This window comes from Dermacentor silvarum, chromosome 3 (assembly GCF_013339745.2).
Source record: "Dermacentor silvarum isolate Dsil-2018 chromosome 3, BIME_Dsil_1.4, whole genome shotgun sequence".
NCBI classification, from domain to species: domain Eukaryota; kingdom Metazoa; phylum Arthropoda; class Arachnida; order Ixodida; family Ixodidae; genus Dermacentor; species Dermacentor silvarum.
In genome coordinates this window covers 171,608,477-171,628,459 of record NC_051156.1, presented here as the reverse complement: position 1 = coordinate 171,628,459, position 19,983 = coordinate 171,608,477, and the positions used below count along the sequence as shown (strand labels likewise).

General features: G+C 43.3%; 1 protein-coding gene across 1 annotated transcript in view; it reads left to right on the top strand.

Annotated features, from left to right (window-relative positions):
* The window catches only part of LOC119446091 (uncharacterized), a 46,940-nt gene extending 27,354 nt beyond the window's left edge, over nucleotides 1–19,586 (top strand). Inside the window, exons 17-22 of the mRNA XM_037710436.2 lie at nucleotides 5,163–5,227; nucleotides 8,510–8,587; nucleotides 10,103–10,238; nucleotides 13,173–13,243; nucleotides 14,916–14,993; nucleotides 19,394–19,586. Coding sequence (XP_037566364.1) covers nucleotides 5,163–5,227; nucleotides 8,510–8,587; nucleotides 10,103–10,238; nucleotides 13,173–13,243; nucleotides 14,916–14,993; nucleotides 19,394–19,507 — 542 coding nt within the window. The 3' untranslated portion in view covers nucleotides 19,508–19,586. The remainder of the gene's footprint in view (nucleotides 1–5,162; nucleotides 5,228–8,509; nucleotides 8,588–10,102; nucleotides 10,239–13,172; nucleotides 13,244–14,915; nucleotides 14,994–19,393) is intronic.
* Nucleotides 19,587–19,983: the final 397 nt, after the last annotated feature.

Genomic DNA, 19,983 nt, shown 5'->3' with positions numbered 1-19,983 from the left:
ATGTGGTTGATCCCTCTTATATAGGAATCGGTATAGAACACGAAAGTGAAACGTGTCTTCAATGACATGCGGCGGCACCACATGCTACTTGCTCGAAAGCTACAACGCGCCGCAACCGACTGCGCTTACGAACGCGCATCCAAAGTGCATCCGAAGCGCAAGCGACGCGCGATGCGCCGCTCGGTTAGCACGGTCCCAAACAGTGTCGCCGTCTGGTGGCCTCCGGCGGAAGGCATCACCGGCGGTGCCAGCGTCTCCCATTAGAAACGCCCGGCGGTCGGCACACTAGTAAGTATATTCTAGGCACTATAGTCGTAGTGATGAGACCACCGAAGCGTTCACTGTCGGTGCGCGTTAGTGTCATAATGCAGTACTTCTCTTTTCTGCTCGTAGGCGGCGGCACCGCCCCGAGCAAGAGCGCAGGTACACGGAGGAGTGTTAGATATATAAGGCGCGTCTGTGTAGCTCTCTGCAATTGCGTTTGTGGCGCAATGGGTTAAACGCTCGGCGATCTATCGTCGCGGACCGAGAGGTCGTGGGTTCGATTTCCAAATTTTGCATGTTTGTGGAACTTTTTCTTCTGGTTTCTTTCTTTGTATTATGTTCGTGTACATTGTAAGCTGACGTATTTCCGTGACGGAAATACGTCACTGAAGTCTTGGTGGACCCCGGAATAAAACACTTTCGTGTTAAAAAAATTCCGAAGTTGTGTCCGCAGCCCGGAATCGAACCAGGGACCCCTCGCTTCCGAGCGCGCGGCGTTAGCCCACTACGCCACGAAGCTTTTTTTTTTCTTTATTTCCAGCTTGGCTACAAGCCTTTGTCAGATCACACTCGTTTTATAAGTGCTAAAGCATCCCACAGTGATATTACATCTTCATGACAGTCAGTCGTTTTGTACACATCACGTACTTTCACAACCATTTCAACAAAATAATCATGCACAGATCGGCCTTTAACATCACAGTGTCTATATGCCAACAGAGAACGCCAGACTGCATGCAGCCCGAGTAAGAAGATAACGTCCATCTGTTCACAATCGCGTTCAGGCGGCAGAAAACGAATGCCATGTGGATTTAGGGGTAGGTCTATCTTTAAAGTTCTCTGTAATATATCCCAAAAGAATATAGCATTATTACAGTCAATAAAAACATGTTCAATAGTTTCAGCTTTGTTGCACAGAAAACATCTGCTACCCCAAGGCACATAAATGCCCTTTTCTTCTAACCACGTTTTAACCGGCAAGGTTCCCGTGTGAAGCTTGAAGAAAAAAGTTTTAACGTTGGCTGGTATCTGCATATTTTTAACCCTCTTGAGTACGTCTTGCCCACGCTCTTCGTGAAACATTAACCGATACAATGGTACAGGGAACACACTCTCCACAAGATCCTTTATAAGACGCTTTCTTTTTACATTGGAGAGGTACTCAAGGGAAAATCTTGCTCTGAGGAACCGATAGGACGTAATAACTTCGCGCAGGAACCGTGACATTGTGTAACGAGGGCCAATGGCCGATGATACAAAAAAATCGGGTATAACACCTGCTAACATGGCTTGAAAAAAACAACACAGAAACGGGTCTCTTTCGTCTCTTAGCAATATAAAACGCGTTACAACTTGCTGAAGAAACAAGTGGCACAACGATAGACCACCTCTCTTTACTCGACGAAACAAATTTGTTCTTGATGTTCGCTCCCACGTAGAGCACCAGATAAACGTGGCAAAGATGCGGTGAAATTTTGAATGTGCTTACGCGTGCAATGCAGTGCCTGCAGAAGGTACATAATTTTCGCGGCGAGAAAAACGTTACAAATAGTGGCGCGTGCAAAAATGGACAATTCACGGCCGCCCCATGCTTCGGCCATCGCACGCATTTCATCTGTTTTTTCGAGCCAGAGTGACTCGTTCTCACGATACCTATCCAAAGGTACCCCCAGATAAGTGCTAGGTGTTGTGAGCCATTTAATATTTCAAAAACACCGGGCGTGGCATTCCACTGGCCATGCCACAGACCAATACTCTTTTGCTTATTAATTTGACTGCCGCTTTTCTCGCAAAACTTGTCAGTAATTCTTAATAATGAACTAACACTCTCTCTATCTACAGCAAACAGGGCAACGTCATCGGCATAAGCTAAAACACGGACTTCACACGATTGTATCTTAAACCCCCTGATTCCTGTACTATTAAGTATTTTTCTACAGAGCGGTTCTAAGAATAAAGCAAAAAGTAAAGGACTTAACGGACAACCCTGTCGAACGGAAGAGAGTACTTGTATGCGCTGTGAAAGTTCACCATTAACAATTAAATTGGTACATGAACTTTGATATGCCATTTTGATGCCTTTACATATGATGGAACCGAGTCCAACGTAATTCATTAACAAGAAGAGAATACTATGTGGTACCATGTCAAAAGCCTTAGCTAGATCTATTTGAAGCATCGCTACTTTGAGGAGAGCGCTATCACAATATTCTAAAATGCTTCTAGCTACATGAATGTTTGTAAATATTTTCCTACCCCTAATGCCGCATGTCTGGTGCGGCCCAACTAACTTCCGTATAACTCCCTGCAGCCTTGCTGCAAGAACTTTCATTAAAATCTTATAATCAACATTTGTCAACGTAATTGGCCTGTATCCTGTTACCTTACGTAATATATTACTATCTTTGCCCTTTGGGATTAGTACTGTGTGCGTACGATTGAACGATGGCGGTAAAGTCCCCCGCTCAAGCGCCTCTGAAAATACTTCGTGCAATGCTGTTGCCATATCCGTCTCAAACGCCTTGTAAAACGCTGCGGTAATCCCATCCGGACCAGGAGATTTGCCCGAGCTTAGGTCCTCAATAGCCCTCTCAATTTCAAACATACTAATATCCTTTTCTAATAAAATTGTTTCCTCTTCGTCTAGTGTCGGCATCTCTGCCAGAAACTCATCCTCGTAGCCCGGAACTTTTGGCTCACGACCAGCAAACAAGTCTCGATAGTAACTTTCAAATGCTGTCATGATAACTTTCTGTTCTCTCGATATCTTACCATCACATTCAATTTCTAATATTTCATTTCCTCGAGCGTACGCCTTTTCATCTGACAAAGCTCGCTTTGTTGGTACTTCCCCCGTGAGATATTTTTTAGCTCGTGCACGTATAATTGCACCTCTGTATTTATCTTCTTCTAAGCTTTCCAGTTTTCTTCTAACGTCTTGCAGTTCTTGTGTCATAACACCCGGATGAGCTGTTTCGATTCGCACCAAGTCTTCCAACTCTTGCCGCAGGTCCTGTTCCTGTTTTTGAACTTCATACTTCATGTGTGCACCCCTTTCTATTGCGTTCAATTTTACCCTTTGTTTAAACAACTCCCATTTTTCTGCGGCACTGCGTAGTGTGTCACTAAAAAACTGCTCAATTTCTTTCTTTGTTTTATCTAAGAACACTTCATCGCTGATTAGCTTAGTGTTCAATTTCCACCTTTCCCATTCAAGTTTTCTTTTTTGCTTTTGGCCTATCTCAAACCTCACTATACAATGATCACTAAAAGAGACAGCATCAACATCGTAATTCTGACACAGAGGTGCAATCTCTGAACATACGTACGCACGATCTAGTCGTGCATGACTGGTACCTTGAAAGTGTGTGAAGTGTTGGCGACTTCCACCCCTTGCGAACTGTGCCACATCACTTAAAGAAAATTTGCTCACGCATTCTTTAAGAAAAGCCGCACTTTCATCATTTATACTAGCAGTGGTTGAACGGTCTTCTACATTAAGCACACAGTTAAAGTCACCCAACACAATCACACACCTTTCACAATCAAAATACGTACTCAGTTCGCGAAAGAACAAACATCTTTCATGCGACTTTGTAGGTGCGTAGACACAAATAAATCTAAATTTTGCCTCCCCGTAAGTAAGGTCACATAAAACAAAACGTCCTTGCAAGCAGCTTGTAACCGTTTCCACAACAATGCCAATAGAATTTTTAACAAACAAGATACATCCAGCTGATGTTCCCACCGCATGGCTCACGCATACATTGTACCGTAAAGAAAATTGTGCTACCAATCTGTCGGTCGCTTCCTCTCTGCTAACCTAACTACGCTAACTACGCCACGAAGCGCACATAGACACATGCACCACGATGGCAATAAATACCCAACATTAACGAAAGGCCGCGTTTCTAGCGCGTTTCTAACGCGTTTGTGCTAGCGCGTTACGGCCCGTGTAAGAAGCTGGTGTAAGACGCTGCGGCCTCTCCGCCTTACCTTCAACGCGTTTCGAACGCGCTGCCCAAGGCGGTGGCAAGTAATGTTCAAGTCGAGGAGCGTTTATGAATACGGGGGGTATACTCTCTCAGCAGTCATGTGATGGCGTCGGCAAACGCGGTGCACGTTCCGGCATGTGTAAATGGCTGCGTAAGACGCTGTGGCCGCTCCCCCTTAGTAGAGAGTACGGCACGTTTCTAACACGTTTGTGCTAGCGTCCCCTTAAGCGGGAGATCCGATGATTCCCTCCGGAGCTTCGCCACTCATCATCATTCACCCCGTGGATATGCTGTCATTTTTTTTTCCTGGCCCAGTGAGCCACGGAGAGAAGAGAGACGGGGGTGGGGAAGGCAGAGAGCTGGCAAGGAGGAGACCGCGTGAGCATGCACGCGGTCTCCTCCTCCTCCTTTGGGTTGTCATGGCTACGGCGCGGCAGTTTCTTGGTACGCACCGCAAATTATGGCTGCCTTAAACAGCTTCGCTGTTAAAGATCCTGAAGTGTGCCAAAATTACCGCAATGCATTCTGCGCGCACACCAAAGCTGTCTCGCTGCCGCTTTTAAATAACTATATATATAGAATATTACTATATATTAATAATATTACTTTATAAAATATAGAATATTAACTACACAAATACCTATATTACCCATACGCCTGCTTATGATTGCGACATCTAGTAACTCTTTCTAATTCTGCTCAGTTTTACCTCGCGCCTTTAAGATAAAAGAAACATTTCTGTGTCGCACGAATCATAAATATGGTGGTATAGAGGATTACATCGTTGATATCAGTACACGCACCACCGTGCATCGCATTCCAAAGCTAAAAATATGCCTAAAATTGCCCTAACCAGTCTGTACATAATTTTACTTTGATTTTCGCCTCCTAACATTCCCCTAGCTGCAAGACCAGAAGTGCCACGTGTAAGAAACCAGGATTGCAGATCTTGGAGAAAAAAGCGGAGTGTAAGTATTATAAAGCTTCTCCTTAACGATTCAATGCATGTTAAAAAAATGGATTTACCTAATAAAAGTATAGTCGGGTACAACTTAAGAAGACAGGAGAGGCCCCGCCCAGATGACAGAAGCGCATCAGCCGATTTCCTCCGCGACTAAACAAATAGTCCCGCTGACGCGACTCGCCCCGGCTTGAAGCGCGGGCTGCCATGTTCTCCGTCGGCGGGGTCACCGGCCGTCCGGCTCATGACGCAAGTCTTTAGTGCGCGTCCATTGGTGGAGGCTCGTATGCATCCGCCTTTGAGGGAGCAAATGCCGCTGCCTTCTAAAGTTGTACCCGACTTTAATAGTAATAACCAGCGCACTGGAATATGACACCGTGCTCTGCCTTGGGCTATACCGGGTGTCCAAAATTAAGCTTCACTGAATTTTCAGAAATCGCCTGGGGCAGGTAGCATAATTCTTATCATTGAGCTGGCTTATTCGATGAGGCGGATATTAGCAGCATGACCAATGGAAACACATATTCAGCTAATTAACAAGATTCAATAATTAACTTCTTAGTTAATCACTTTACGACACATATTGCAATTTACGAATTGTAGCCGGTGAGCTTGTCAGGCGTATCATCTGGGAATGAATTTCCAGAATGACACCAGTTTAGAGATATGCGCCATCAAACTCGCCGTAAAAATGCACTGTTGTTTGACTTACTCTTTTACCAAAATGCTGTTTTATGCATTGAAGCACAAAAGTAACTGGAACGCCCATGTATTTCGTTCCACACTTTGGGAAATGATATCTCAAAACTTGTGTCATCCTGGAAATTCATTTCAAGTGGATGCGTCTTGCAAGCTCGCCGGCTACAATTCGCAAATGGCAATATGTGTCGTAAATTAATTAACTAAGAAGTTAATTAGTGAATTTGTTAAATTAGTTGAATATGTGTATCGATTCGTCGTGCTACTAATGCCCGCCTCTTCGAATAACCCAGCTCAACGATAAGAATTATGCTACCTGCCGCAGGCGATTTTCAAAAATTCTGTAAAACATAAAAATGAACACCCTGTATAGTATAGCATTCTGGAGTAGGCTTCCTGGTTCCATCGTAACGATCTTTATTGAGTTTTTTTTTCTTAACACTCCATGGAAATTTAAGAGTTAAGGCACCACCACACGAATCGCGGTTTACGCGTCTCGTACGGGTCAGCTTACGCGGCTAGATATCCCTTAGCATGTGACGAGCACAAGGGTGACCAGCCATACGATATACGCATATGAGCGCGCAAGTGTGCTTTTGATTGCGAGTAGCTGGATAGCGTCATAAACAGAAACATTCGTGTTCTTTAGGTATTCTTATAGTGATTTTCATCATGTTCCTTCAGCGTAAATTTTAATAGTTATTACAAGTGCAACATTGCTTAAAAATATTAGGATATGAGGCTTTACATGCCATAACCATGGTCTGATTATGAGGTACGCCGTAATGAGACACTCCTGATTGATTCTCACCACCTGGAGTTCTGTAACGTGCGCCTAAATTTCAGTACATGAGTGCTTTTGTATTTCGCCATCATCGCAAAGCTGCCGCCGCTGCCGGAATTGAACCCGCAACCTCGAGCTCAGCAGCGCAACGCTTAAACCACTGGGCTACCGTGTCGGGTTATTATGTTATCAAATTTAGACGCTTACAGAAAATTTGCATATACAAGCATATGTGTATCTTAGTAAGCAAAGTTGCATCAGCACCAACACACCATCCCATAACATCAGCTACTCTATTCGCACTACGCCACTCTAGGTTAGACTCAGGACAGTGGGCCTCTTCGATTATCCGTCTCTGACAGTCCCGTACTGTCGGAAAGACTGCATACGCAACGCTCATTGGCTGAAAGCGCCGTCTCGGGCTGTCCGGGACTGTCAGGAACGGATAATCGAAGAGGCCCAGTGTCTACTTGCGTACATTGAGTTGCCAATTAAAATGTCTGGGAGAATTCCGGCACAAACTTCTTTCAGCTGTTATGGCAATGATTGCTATGCAATTATTTGTTTGATCTTCATTTTTGTAGTTTAAAGCCTTCTTGTGGCTTTGTTTACTACGCTTTATCCGCCTTTATTGACCACATTTTTGAAGCAATCATTTTTTTTTGTAACTCACAAGGCCCTCACTCTGAGCACACGCTTAACCACTGTGAGTTGTGGCATTTGCAAGGCAATACTTTTGTTAAATTGATCCGTTTGCAAAGTCACGAAGGTGTTTAATTGAAGTCATAAGGACGAACTTTATGCAAACCCATGTAATATCCGCATCGTTTGCACGCTTGCTCAATCGACCATACTTGCAGCTCCCGATAAACACTAGCGCCACATTTTCTTTACGTAACTTTTGTAGAAATATGCATGCGTCGGTAGGACTGGAAGTGGCCTTTTTCCAATCATCCAGCTACAGCATTCTCTGCTCTTGTAACGCCTAAGCCACTGGGCTAGCACGTACATGGCTAGCTGCACTGGGTTAGCATGCACTAGCATGCAGCTAGCATGCACTGGGCTAGCATGTACAGTGACTAAGTAGCCACTGGCGTAGCGTGTAATGCCTAAGTCACTGGCTAACTAGCATGTACAGCCCAAGAAAGAAGCTTGGAACCTGCGACTGCAGCGTTCGGTAGCTGCAGTACTCGCTACCACGAGAGTCTCGTAAATGTTGTTTTGCTTATTGATGTTTTGTTTGTGTTTCGCTGGCTACAGTGGAGGTCTAGCATTGATGCACGTAATTAAAAGTTCATTATTGATTGAATCCGCCGTCGAGAGAGAAAGGATAAACTTCATTTTCAACAACCTGAATCCGCGTTAGCAAAACCCGCATTGAAGCGACAACACACGGCGCTACAGTGGAGAGAGCGTGAACGAACCACTTCTGCAATACGAAGGTGCTCACCGCTGACGAAAACGGTTATGTGCGATACTGCAATTTCGGCTGTTTTATATTACCTGAAGCTTAATCATTATAAGATTGTATAAACTTTTTTTTCGTCTACCACGGAGGTATGGTTATTATATGCCATCTCTACTCAAAGCCTCTGAACGGGCCTCTGTGATATAATAAACATTCGCAACCTGCTGAACCATACTTTTGTCTCGCAAGGTAATATGTCACTGCCTCTAAGTCTACATTAAAAATCATCAGCTGCCCTTGAAGCGTTCCGAGAAACATTTTAGTTTCAATATAACAAACCTTGTTGGTAGCTTTTATACTTTATTTTACAGTCCAAATTACTTTTGCGGCATTTCTAGAAATACACGTATCGGAACTGCACGTTCGCATGTGAAGGAGATGAAGAGGTATACTTGAGGAACAATGAAAGATGTTTTGTAAGTATGCGTCACACACTGTTCTACATTTTCTATGCTAAATTGTATTTAGGTTTTCTTTTAAAAACTAATGCTCCTTTTCAATTTTTTCAAGACTGCGGCTGAGTGAGCGAAACAAACTGAAACACTCCCCATATCATGCCTTAGCATTACGTGAATGTAAGGGCAGTGATAAAGAGCATTATCAAAGCTGATTTACATGAAATCTGATGCCTTGACCATCGCTCTTGATTATGCTCTACAGAACAGGAGGTGAAGGAGGAGGAGGGAGCTCTTTAATCAATCCTGGAGAGGTTTCTTTAGAGCGCTACATCAGATGGGAATGGTGATAAACTAAATGATGTTCAAAGTGCACTGTGACAGGTACACAACATACACAAAACGCACCATAATGATCAACAAGATAAGGTGTGTCGTCGGTATACCAGTGCCTCTGAGAAAGTTTATTGCTTTCGCTGAGCGAGATGCGCTGGCAGCGTTAGTCCATGGGCCAAGTATGTTTTGCAGCTCAAAGTATTACGGTCTTTGACGAATGTTCAGTACGCAAAGTGGGGCTGTTCTCTGAAGTGTAAATAATTTGCAAGTGCAGCTTAATTGGGAATATGTCTTTGCGTACATTCCACACAGGGCATAGTGGAGATCTTATATGGCGGAAGAATAACCGTTAGTTTGTATAAATGGTCGTGTAATTGTGACGGGTGTTGGCACAAACGGGAGAGAGGGAGGGGCAGGCAAACGACGACCGTATGAGAACGAAACAGTTTTCAAGGCAAATTTGTGTCAGCAAACTACAGCTCGGGCAGAGTGAACGTGTCCGCTACTCATAAATGTGTCATTCTAAGTTCCAGATCATTGACGGTGCTTGCACTGATTCGAGAACGCACTACATTTTTCACAGTGCTGGTATAACCTGGTTATGCGGTACCCATTCTTTATCGAGAAAACTCGCATTGTAATACGTGTGCCGTAATGCTGTGAGCGCTTCTCGCACTCAAACTAACGAACAATATAGATAACTAGGTGCAGTGCTCACAAACAAAAAGTAAACTGACATATACAACATGATTATACAAGAACGAAACATCGTAGGACCGTGTTCCGTCGCAATTTACCCGGTGCAGAGGAAGGCAACGCAGAGCCCTTTGTATGTGTGCATTCATACGTGTTTTGTTAGAACATTTATTCATATCTTTATCGGACAATATAGCCTTAATATTTTTCATTTCACCCATGTGGGTGTATGAGTGCACACGCGTTTGTGCGTCAACTTCACGAGCCCTTACTTTTGTAACCTCTTAACAATACTTCAATTTGTAGTTTTAGAAATATGCTCCTGCGTAAGACAAAGTTACGCTATAAGCAACTGGCTTAATTTCTTAGTCCCTAAAATGTTCTATATCAATTCGGCATGCTGAATTAACTCTACTGTTCCAGAACAATGTTCGCGGAGCCTGTAGCCGTCTATTGTAGCTGATTCTTTCGTCACTAACTCGTTTCGTTCATGAATCATTTAAGCTTACAGATAGCCAAACTCCCTCCATGTCAACACAATCCGTGAATTCAGTGAATTCAGAGGGACGTAAACCCCCTAGAGGTGTCTGCAACAATGGAAAATGCGTTCCCAAACAGAGGATGACTACGCCGAGCATAGGTAAGATAAATTATTCCACTGTGTTCTTTGTTGTATCAGATTAGTCACCAGAGCATTTAGAACAATTTAACGCAAGCTGGGCTCGAAGGTTGAACATTGTGAAAAATACTTTATGCGTGTTTTGGGTGATAGTTACAGGAGCGTACAATATGCAGGGTTGCAAGTTCCGAAACAGGGATGTTACGCTTAAAAAATAAAGTATGATTTCCAAGTGCACCATCTGGAAGGTATGAAAACTGTACTTCTTTTTCTAAGTTAAACACGAGTCAGTGCAAAACATCCCAAAACAACGGTTACAGAGTGCGTACTGGTAGATAAGGTTCGGAAGTCTTAAGAGACAGCGTTTATGCAAAACAAAACAAAAATTCCGTGGCAGTGCACAAAGGCACTTTCGGTGCACATACAACCTACATCTGGCCACGTGAATATCATGTCATCGCGAAGTCATCCTTACATAGCACTAAAACTGATTGTCAGACAAAATGTAGTAAATGTCGGGACCTATAAACAAGGTTACACTTTCGCTCGGCAGTGAAGCAGAAACCAAAGGTCAAGCAACGAGCGAGAGTTTAGCTCCTAAGTCACAAAAACAGTGACCCCAACAACAACAATGTGAAATAAAAAACGTATACTGATGTTTTTGGATACGAAAACAAAACACTGTCCCCGTAAAAGCTTACAGAGGAGAGGTAACTTACAGGTGCTGTGAATGGGCTTACATCCGGACAACTCAAAAGCGGTCAGACTGTGAGACATACTCATTGCGTAGATGGCTTTGGAGCTCATATAAGCCACGTTCTCTGCGAGACCAATGAGCAGTAAAGCTCCAAAAACCCCCTGGAAAAATGAAACGTGTTACTTAATTGAAGTGTAGAAATGTCTAAGCATACTTGAAATCAACCTGGAGAAACGACAACACAAGGACATTGGGCGAGCGTTCGTCCTATGCCCTTCTTTTCGTGTTGCCGTCCTGCTTTCTGCGATCATTTCAAGTACGCATTTATTCCAAGAATAAAGATTTAAGAAACGGAAAGTAGTGACATAGAAGTGGAAGAAAATTCATGAGCCATTCCACTCTGTGAAGGTGGATGACCAGCGAAGCATACCCGCCGTGGTTGCTCAGTGGCTATGGTGTTGGGCTGCTGAGCACGAGGTCGCGGGATCGAATCCCGGATACGGCGGCCGCATTTCGATGGGGCGAAATGCGAAAACACCCGTGTACTTAGATTTAGGTGCACGTGAAAGAACATCAGGTGGTGCAAATTTTTGAAGTCCCCCACTACGGCGTGCCTCATAATCAGATCGTGGTTTTGGCACGTAAAACCCCATAATTAATTTTTTTTGTTTAGCGCACGACACAGAGATGACAAATGATTTTGAACGAAGGTACAAACATATTTATTGTCCTTATTGGTGGTCATCGTTACGACAGGTACGCACACACATTCGCGCATCACCTCTGTTATTAACTCTGTCCGTCACGGAAGACAATGAATGGCTCATACCCCCTTAAGCAATGGCTCGTACCCCCGTGAACGCGGCCTCCCCATTACGACGACAGAAGTGAAATTCTACGCTGGAATTATGAGCGGTAATGGAGCCAGCTGTGAAAGAAGACGACGACAACTACCGCGCGAGCAGTGGCACGAGTGCGTTCGCGCGGTTGCGCCGAGGGGCGCCAGCTAAGCCAGCTGTGGAAGAAGACGGTCACATTCCCGCCGCTGCTGTCGGCGTCGTTGCTCGTAAATTCGCTGTCCTTCGGGAGTACGAACCACTCGAGACCATCTCATGGCGATGGCGGCGCTAAAATGAGACCGAAACTTCACCTCTCTCTCCCCCTATAGCACACGCGCGCATGCGCGCCACGTCATACGTTCGAGCAGATGTCGTTTCAAGGGCGCAGGGGGCAGCTAAAGCGCGCTTCGATGCGACGGAAACAGATGCGGAAGGAAACGATGCGAAGGAAACGCTCTCTCTTGTGGAGGAGAGTATTTATCGCTCGCGGACGACGGATTCTATAGCCATATACAGTTTCGCTGTAAAAACAACTCGCCGACGGCGGGTGTAAAACAACCTCCGCATGACGCATGTGACGCTATACTGATTGAGCTGTGGTGACGGGTGTCCTCCCACCCACTTTCTGTGTTATTTGTGCGTGTATAGTAAACCTAGCGGTCTTGGTCAACACCATTCACGGGCATGGCAGCAGATGCTCCCATATGCCCTGCTTGGCTACATTTAGTGTTGGTTGCGTATACTGGGTAACAGGGGTAACACAAAGAACGGGTTCCTCGATCGTCCTGATTTTTCTGGCCAAATTCTTGATCATGTAAACCCTACCTGCCTTGCGATTTCTCTGAGGATACCAGACGTTCAGCGAGAACAATTGCCAGGTACGCTAGCGAGCCTAAGTCCTGATAAAATGTGACATAATTGCATCATAATAACAAAATTCACGAATGTTTACTGTTTTTGCAGAATAATAATAAATGACTAATTAGAGGCCTTAAGAAAACAGTACAATATAGTCATTCAAGCCTCCTTCCTAAGTGTAGTGCCAATGAAAGCTTGAAAAGTTAGGCTGTTCTTCAGTGAACACCATGGCGTACAGGATGCACATGTGACGTAAAATGCATAACTTCAATTATGTTCGCAGGTGATTTGTAGTTCAAATTATATGCGTCCCACATTGATCCCGCAGCAATAGAGCCAAAAAAAAAACAAAAAAAAATTTCTCGATAGTTACTCATACTACTTATTTGAATATTATTTATTCAATTTTAGATCAAATTAAGAACATTGCACTTACCTCCTATGGCTTGTTTACTATCTTATCTAAAGTAATGCATAGAGCACAATCCGCCCTGTGCAGATTCTGTGAAGTATAATGGTGCCTCAGGCTGTTTAACTACGGCGTGCTTTATTTTCACGCAGTTACGTCTACGGTGCCAGCTCCGCCCCGTGAACGCAACCCCGATTGTAAGGCTACGGTAGCGAAGGTCCAGGTATTTATCACAAATCCATGCATCTTTCACTGTCTATTCTGAATGTGTGCACATTGGTACACGTATTGTCGGCCCCAAGATAATCACTGTCCTACGTATAACCGTTTTAGAGATTTAAGGTGTGGTTTCTTACTTAAAGTATATGGATGAAAATGTGTAAAGGAGACAAGATAATGGAAATGCCAGTAAATTACCCACAGCAGGCATCTGGCTGGCTAAATTTATAGGGGCAGGCTGAAACAGAAACATTGAACAAAAAATATTGAAAATTATTCAACCACACGTACCACATACGGAAACACTATGTTTGAAGAAGCTATAGTTGACACGACAACGGAACATGTACAATGACGCTGAAAAAAAATGATGTCGTTGAAGACAATGAAAATTGATGCTTTGAAAGGGAAGCACAGTAGCGCATGGAGCAGTTTGACTGGCTTCGAACCTACAACCACCATCTATCATCATACTAGTCAGCGGGCAAGAGAAATTAATAATGTATTCCCTAATAACGATGGTACTAGCGTCAATTAATGCGTGAGTTTTACCACAACAATTTTGTAGTTATTCAAACACCCTGGTTTAACTGAGAGAAAGCGCTGTCTTTATGACTCCAAAAATACGGAAGCGTAATGCTTGATTTCAGTAAATTTTTACTCTCTGTTTGCTTCTTGCTTTGTATCGCCCCTTGAACTATTGTACAGCTTTGTTTTACAGCGAGCTGCCGTTGCGAGCGAGGCGCGTGATGTACTTAGCATGTCCAATCGCTTCACAAGAATTTTGAGCGATTCTCATAATACGGATACGGGAGCTCTTTCACCGCCTATAGGCAACCTCAGTGCTTCGATCACCGCAGGTGAAAAATTCCCGAAGCCTACTGGTCTAGAAACAGGACAGTCTGAGTGTTTCTTCTGCAGATATGGAAAATACGAGTTTATTTATGCTGGAGGACGAAGATTCCCAATATTGGATTTGAGTATTTGGGCAAAGCTGTGACCCACAGATGCTGTCCGTCATTCATAGCTGGAATACAGCGCGAAAGCGGCCCAGAATGTTATTGATGATTTTAAAAAACCTTTCCGGCCCACTCATAACATTTTGTGTGCATCAACAGCAGAATTGTTAATTTTGTCGTACACATGGGTGACATTTATTAGGTACGTACAATAATAACATTGGAATCCTTCTATATCCTAGCCTGATCTGTTGTGCTGTAATCTGGTTGGAACTTGGAAGTAGGAACACTGAAATTAATGCTTTTCTGGCAGGGCTGCATCATTCAGCATGTATATAAATGAGGATTCTGAAAGGAGACTTCAACTTCCTAGCGTTTCCGCCTAAACGCATATTAGATTGTTTGCCACGGTTACAGCGAAAATAAATAGCGTATTCAATACTTATATTGCACCACTGTTTATCTTCTAAACTATATGTTTTATTAACAGCATGGTCCTATTTAGAGGCCGATGAATCCCCTTACCCAGGAGCCACAATAATTCTAAGCATAAAACCCGACAAATTAGCTAATTATTCACTCGCGCTGATTGTCTTATCTGAAAATCGACATCTGTTTTGTATGAAGCATTCTCGCAAACTTCCTGCTAAACAAATTGTTGTTAGTCATATTCCAGCTTCTTGAATGTCAAGTGTGAAATTTCCTCCCGTTTTCTAGGGGTACGTTTACCACAATTGTACGTTTGTGTGTGAACTAGACGAAGAAATCTGCTTGAGAAACAACGAACTGTGTATAGTAAGTATGCTGCCATTGAAAATTTTCTGCTTTCAGTATTTAATAAGTACCTCGACTTGATTCCAATTCAGTGCATTAGTTCGCCGCACTTTACATAGAGTGCCGGGTGTGTATGAAAATTACAGCAGGTCCGTGAACCAGACGGATTTCCAATTCAATCATATTTAACGGCCTATTACTCAAGGAATAAGCAGACCTTGAATCTTTTGCATGAGATAAGTGAAAAGAGTGAAATTCAGGAATTAGATATAGAAAGCAAGGCTCAGGGACGCACATTTTTAAATAGCCTATGAGTACCAGACTATCAGAAAGAAGCTTTGTATAAAAAATTTACTTTAGTTCAATGTTCTTTTACGAAATTGGCGTCAATAACTTTACAAGAAAAACAAGAAAAAAACGAGAAACGTTTAATGAAAGGGGAAATGAAAGAGGGCGGGAATTAAGCTGCGCGAATGACTAAAAACCTAAAACAATAGTTAAAGTGTTAACGGTTCGGATCACACCGACGACAGGCCATCTTTTCTTGCACTTTGATTTTCCTATTCCTGTATTAAGAATATCAAGCTTACTGCGCATTCAGAAGAAGCACGGGTGACTTGATGTGTAAGTCATGATGAATGTCCAGTTAACCTCGGATGTCATAGCTTGTTCATTCTCACGTGTGTTCGAAGACATCTCTCACGTAACTGTTTGGAGGTGTGCTGCGTAGTCCATGCATTCCAGTGGAGCCGAACCACAGATTGCTGAACCGCCGTCATTGCCGATCAGTAAGCGTGAGGTAAGATCGACCAACTCCAGGACAGCACAAGCCTTCACAGCACTACAGGAAGCCACGTAGCTTTGCAGGGAAAGCCAGTGAAATCGTCGATGACTGGCTGATCTATTGCCAACGGGGGAGCCAGTGGAACAGCGGCACTTTTTTTGCTGTCCGGCTCGCAAATAATTCCTTTTCTGAAGACAGCGCATTTATCTGCTTTGGACATCACGAAGGCATAATACAACACGCAAGCGTTTTCTCAAGAAAATGAAAAAAAGTGCTTCAGTGACTCTATCGAAACGTGCCTATGAAACACTTGCCGAGAGAGCACATGTTCCTTGCAAGTACGCGCACAGTTCTTCAGGAATTCTCAAAATTTGTATGATAGTTGGACGGCCAGAGAAACTTAAGTAGGACATCTAAGCAATAGACTTGCCGAATATGTCTGCAATTTTCTAATAAGCAAAGAAAACACGGAGAACGTTTAAATTTAACACAGCATTGATGAACATCCGAAACGCTTAAAGTACGCCGGACAAACCTAAAATGTGTGCATTTGGCCGATGTGTTAACAATAACCATAGCCGACACCACCCTTAACTGGACCTTCGACAATTCGGCAATTTGTTCATGAATACTCTCTGCGACACGAAGTAGCTTGGCGCCACACATATCAAGATTGTTCCAATTACGTTTTGCCTAGTAGAGAAGCTGCTGCGTACTCGTGCTATTATGTAGCGTCGGTCAACGTAAGGGATGGTCATGAGTGCATGTACGCTTCGCCATCTAGACTTACTGCCTACTGCCGGAAGTTCCTACATTATGAACGCCACGATGGACGTCTTCGCATTGCCCATTTTTCCCTGCCGTTGACACTGACGAGGGACGAGTTTTTTATTCCTTGCAGCATAGTTGCCTATTTATTTCGAAACCACTTCAGGGCCACAAGCGCCTGAAGCTTGGATACATGAAAGCCATGTCTGCAAGCTCAGTGGTGTATCCGTAGGTGTGCGGAAAACCACACGAACTGCCGAGGTTCTCATTACACCACTTCCAAAGACTGTCTTCAAATTAAGAACAAGTCCTTTATCCCATTAAGAAATGAGCAGGGAAAATTTGACCCACAAAGAAGCTACCGAAGTTGTCTGGCGTTGCCGACGTCGCCACCGCTGATCTTCTAGGCAAACTACGGCTGCTGTGATGGAGACGCCTACATCCGCTGTACTTTTTTCCTTCCAGCACCGCACAAATCTGAAGTTGAGGACACATCGGACACAGAGGTCGGTAAAGCTAACTGTTTAGAAGAATGGGCTACACTATCGTATGCATCGATGGTCGAGGTGTCGCAGCGTGCTGCCCCTACTTTAACATTCACTATACATACTGATGAGGTACCATTTGCAGGTCGACATCATTCTTATCATCATAATCATCATCATCCCCATCAGAACTTAAGGCCTAAAGGCTCCTGTCGGTGTGTTACATACATACAATAAGATAAAGCCATAAACATAGTTATATGATGTCAGGTAAAAAAAACGTACAACTCAACTGCATACAACTTGTACAGTGCAGTAAAATACAACCACGAGGATTACACTACCGCCAACACAAATAACGCAAGCAAAAAGGTACAACATATATAAACTAAAATACGTTAAGCAGCTAGATCGAAATTGTTTGAAAACAATTGTGTAAACAGGGATGGGTTAAGCGCCATTACTTTGCGTGGAGGTAAAATATCCCATTTCTGAATAGCTAAATGCAAAAAAAAAAGATTTGTTGAAAGCGTTTGTTGTACCATGAAGACGGTACAGACAGAGGAAATTGAACAAACGGTGCGAACAACGATTAGGTGGCAGAAGACGCAGGCTGCGTAACTGAGGGAAGAAGTCAGATCCGTGCTACAGCCAGTAATGGACGACATTCATGTACTACTAAACAACCAGCACACTACACTTGCTCAAAGTGCGATGTATATGCTATATACAAAGAGTGCAGTGCTTGTATTCATTGAGTAGAGGAACGCTCCACAAGTCACCATCATTTTGTGGGCGGAAGAGCCAAAAGGGGCCTCTCTGATTGACAGAAAAGGTTATGTGCTTTCGTCGAAGAGAACGTGCAACCCTGTCGAAGAAGGCCTGAAGCGTGTAGTCGTTTCTTGGGCGAAGGACTACAGACTTCAGCGATTTTTTTTTGTTTGGCGCCTCTGTTATGCTCTTCCTCATAAACTTGTACTCTCTCTTTTTTTTCCTTTTTCTTTTCTTGTTCCTTTTTCTCAACCCTTTCCACCACCACAGGGTGACAAACCGGATATTGATATCTCGTTAACCTCTCTGACTTTTGTTTATTCCTCTCTCCCTCTTTATGAGCCAGGGATTTGACGTGGTTTAGCAATCTTCCCGTGATACTGTGGTTTTACGGTTATTTGGCAGGCATTATAAATATAGAAGACTATAGTTGGAGTAAACACGGCGCTCACAAACAAAAACTCACATGCGCACGCACACAAAATAAAGAAAACTGCAAATAAAGCTAACGTTTGCTTGGTCGGTGCATAATACAGAACCTCTCTTACGCACTTTGCCGTAGCCAATGATAGCCAGCGACACTCAGGGATCATCCGGTTGTTTTCGCTTGGTGATCTTTTTTATGTGCGCGTGGCTTATCCAGCATGCCGATGTGGAAACGCATAGGAGAGTTGTATGGACTGCCTACGACCAAGTAGCGACCACTCTGTTCATATCGCCACGCGTCCTCACTTATACCTTTTCTCAGTGTTTGCTTATATCTGTTATTGTGGACGCAAGAAGCATCTGTGCCATTACAAGTTTGTTAAATATTGTCAAGCAGTTCTTCAGCAATGTAAGTGCGTCTTACGCGACTGTAACGCTCAGAGAAAAATGCTGTAGATTCTCGAATGTATACGCAAGCTTAAGCGATAACTCTTGAATGTGCTGTCAGGCATGTGTATATAACCAAGGAACTAAACCCTAGATATTGGATTCGACGGCCGACGACTGAGATAGCTACTGTCGTTGTGATTTGAGTGTGGCTTGTCTTTCTGGGCGCAATTATGCCCAATAAAAATAGATTCCTAACTCACAGTTATGGCTCTTAACCCTCTCTACGACGTGGCGGTATTGAAGCCGGCGCATCGAACGGTTGGAACGGATGTTTGAGTGATATCATAGGCTGTTCGTTGCGCCAGTTACTGTAGCTTCCCAAGCAGCCAGAAAAGCCGGCCGCTTTCTTAACTACTGATGACGCATTTTCTGAACTATTTTCTCTCAATTTATTGATGAGTAACAAAAGAAGATCATATTATTTGGGAATGGCGTTCAAGCGTTACTAAATCTTGTAGTCAATAGGATCCTACCCTGTTTGATAGATTAATAAATTTGTTTATTATCTTTATTAGTATATAATGAAGAAAAATCGTTATTAAAACTCACTCAGCCGCATAAGAAGCTAAATAACTTAGTTATTTCCTTAAATGTTCATAAGTTATCATGTCACCTGCTTATACGTATTTTTTTTTTTCTCTTTTTCAACTTTTACTCTTGTAAATTCCTACGACGGGTTGTGAAGTGGAAACATTTTTGATGACCCCTTTCGTCTTTTCTTATTTTACACGTTTCAGCTTCAAGAAGGCCAAGTTAAATCACCCGCTACAAGTCTAACACAACACACAAGTGGGGCTCAAGGTGTCTGCCAAGATGGAGTGTGCGTTCCTCAAAGCACGAAGAAGAGCTAGGCTCCACTACAAATAAGCATGCTAAATATATTGCTGTGCCCCCTTTTGATGTAACAAATAAAGGTTAGCAGAGTGCTTTCGCATGAGTCAAGTTAGAATGCAAGCGACTTTCAAGGTTTCCGCAGCATGTAAAATAAGGATCAATATCAGTGGTGGTTGCAAAAAGGCCGTAGAGCTCGAAAGTTAGAATTGCATTATATATTCGGACACTATGATTAAATTAAAATTGCAATTAAAAGAAAGCAGTAATCTCCGCAAATAAATATATACGTTGGTTTATAATTTGAAAGGAATATGTTTTAGGTTTCAAGCTATACAAAAGTTATAGCGCCTGGTAAATGAAACGCATGATTCGAGTTGTTCTGGATTTATGCATCGCGTTCTACAGTCCAGGTAATTCTGTGGTTGAACTAACAGCTGTAGCAAATATAACGGACGCCGCGATAAATGGAGTATATTTTCTTGGGCTTCTGCTA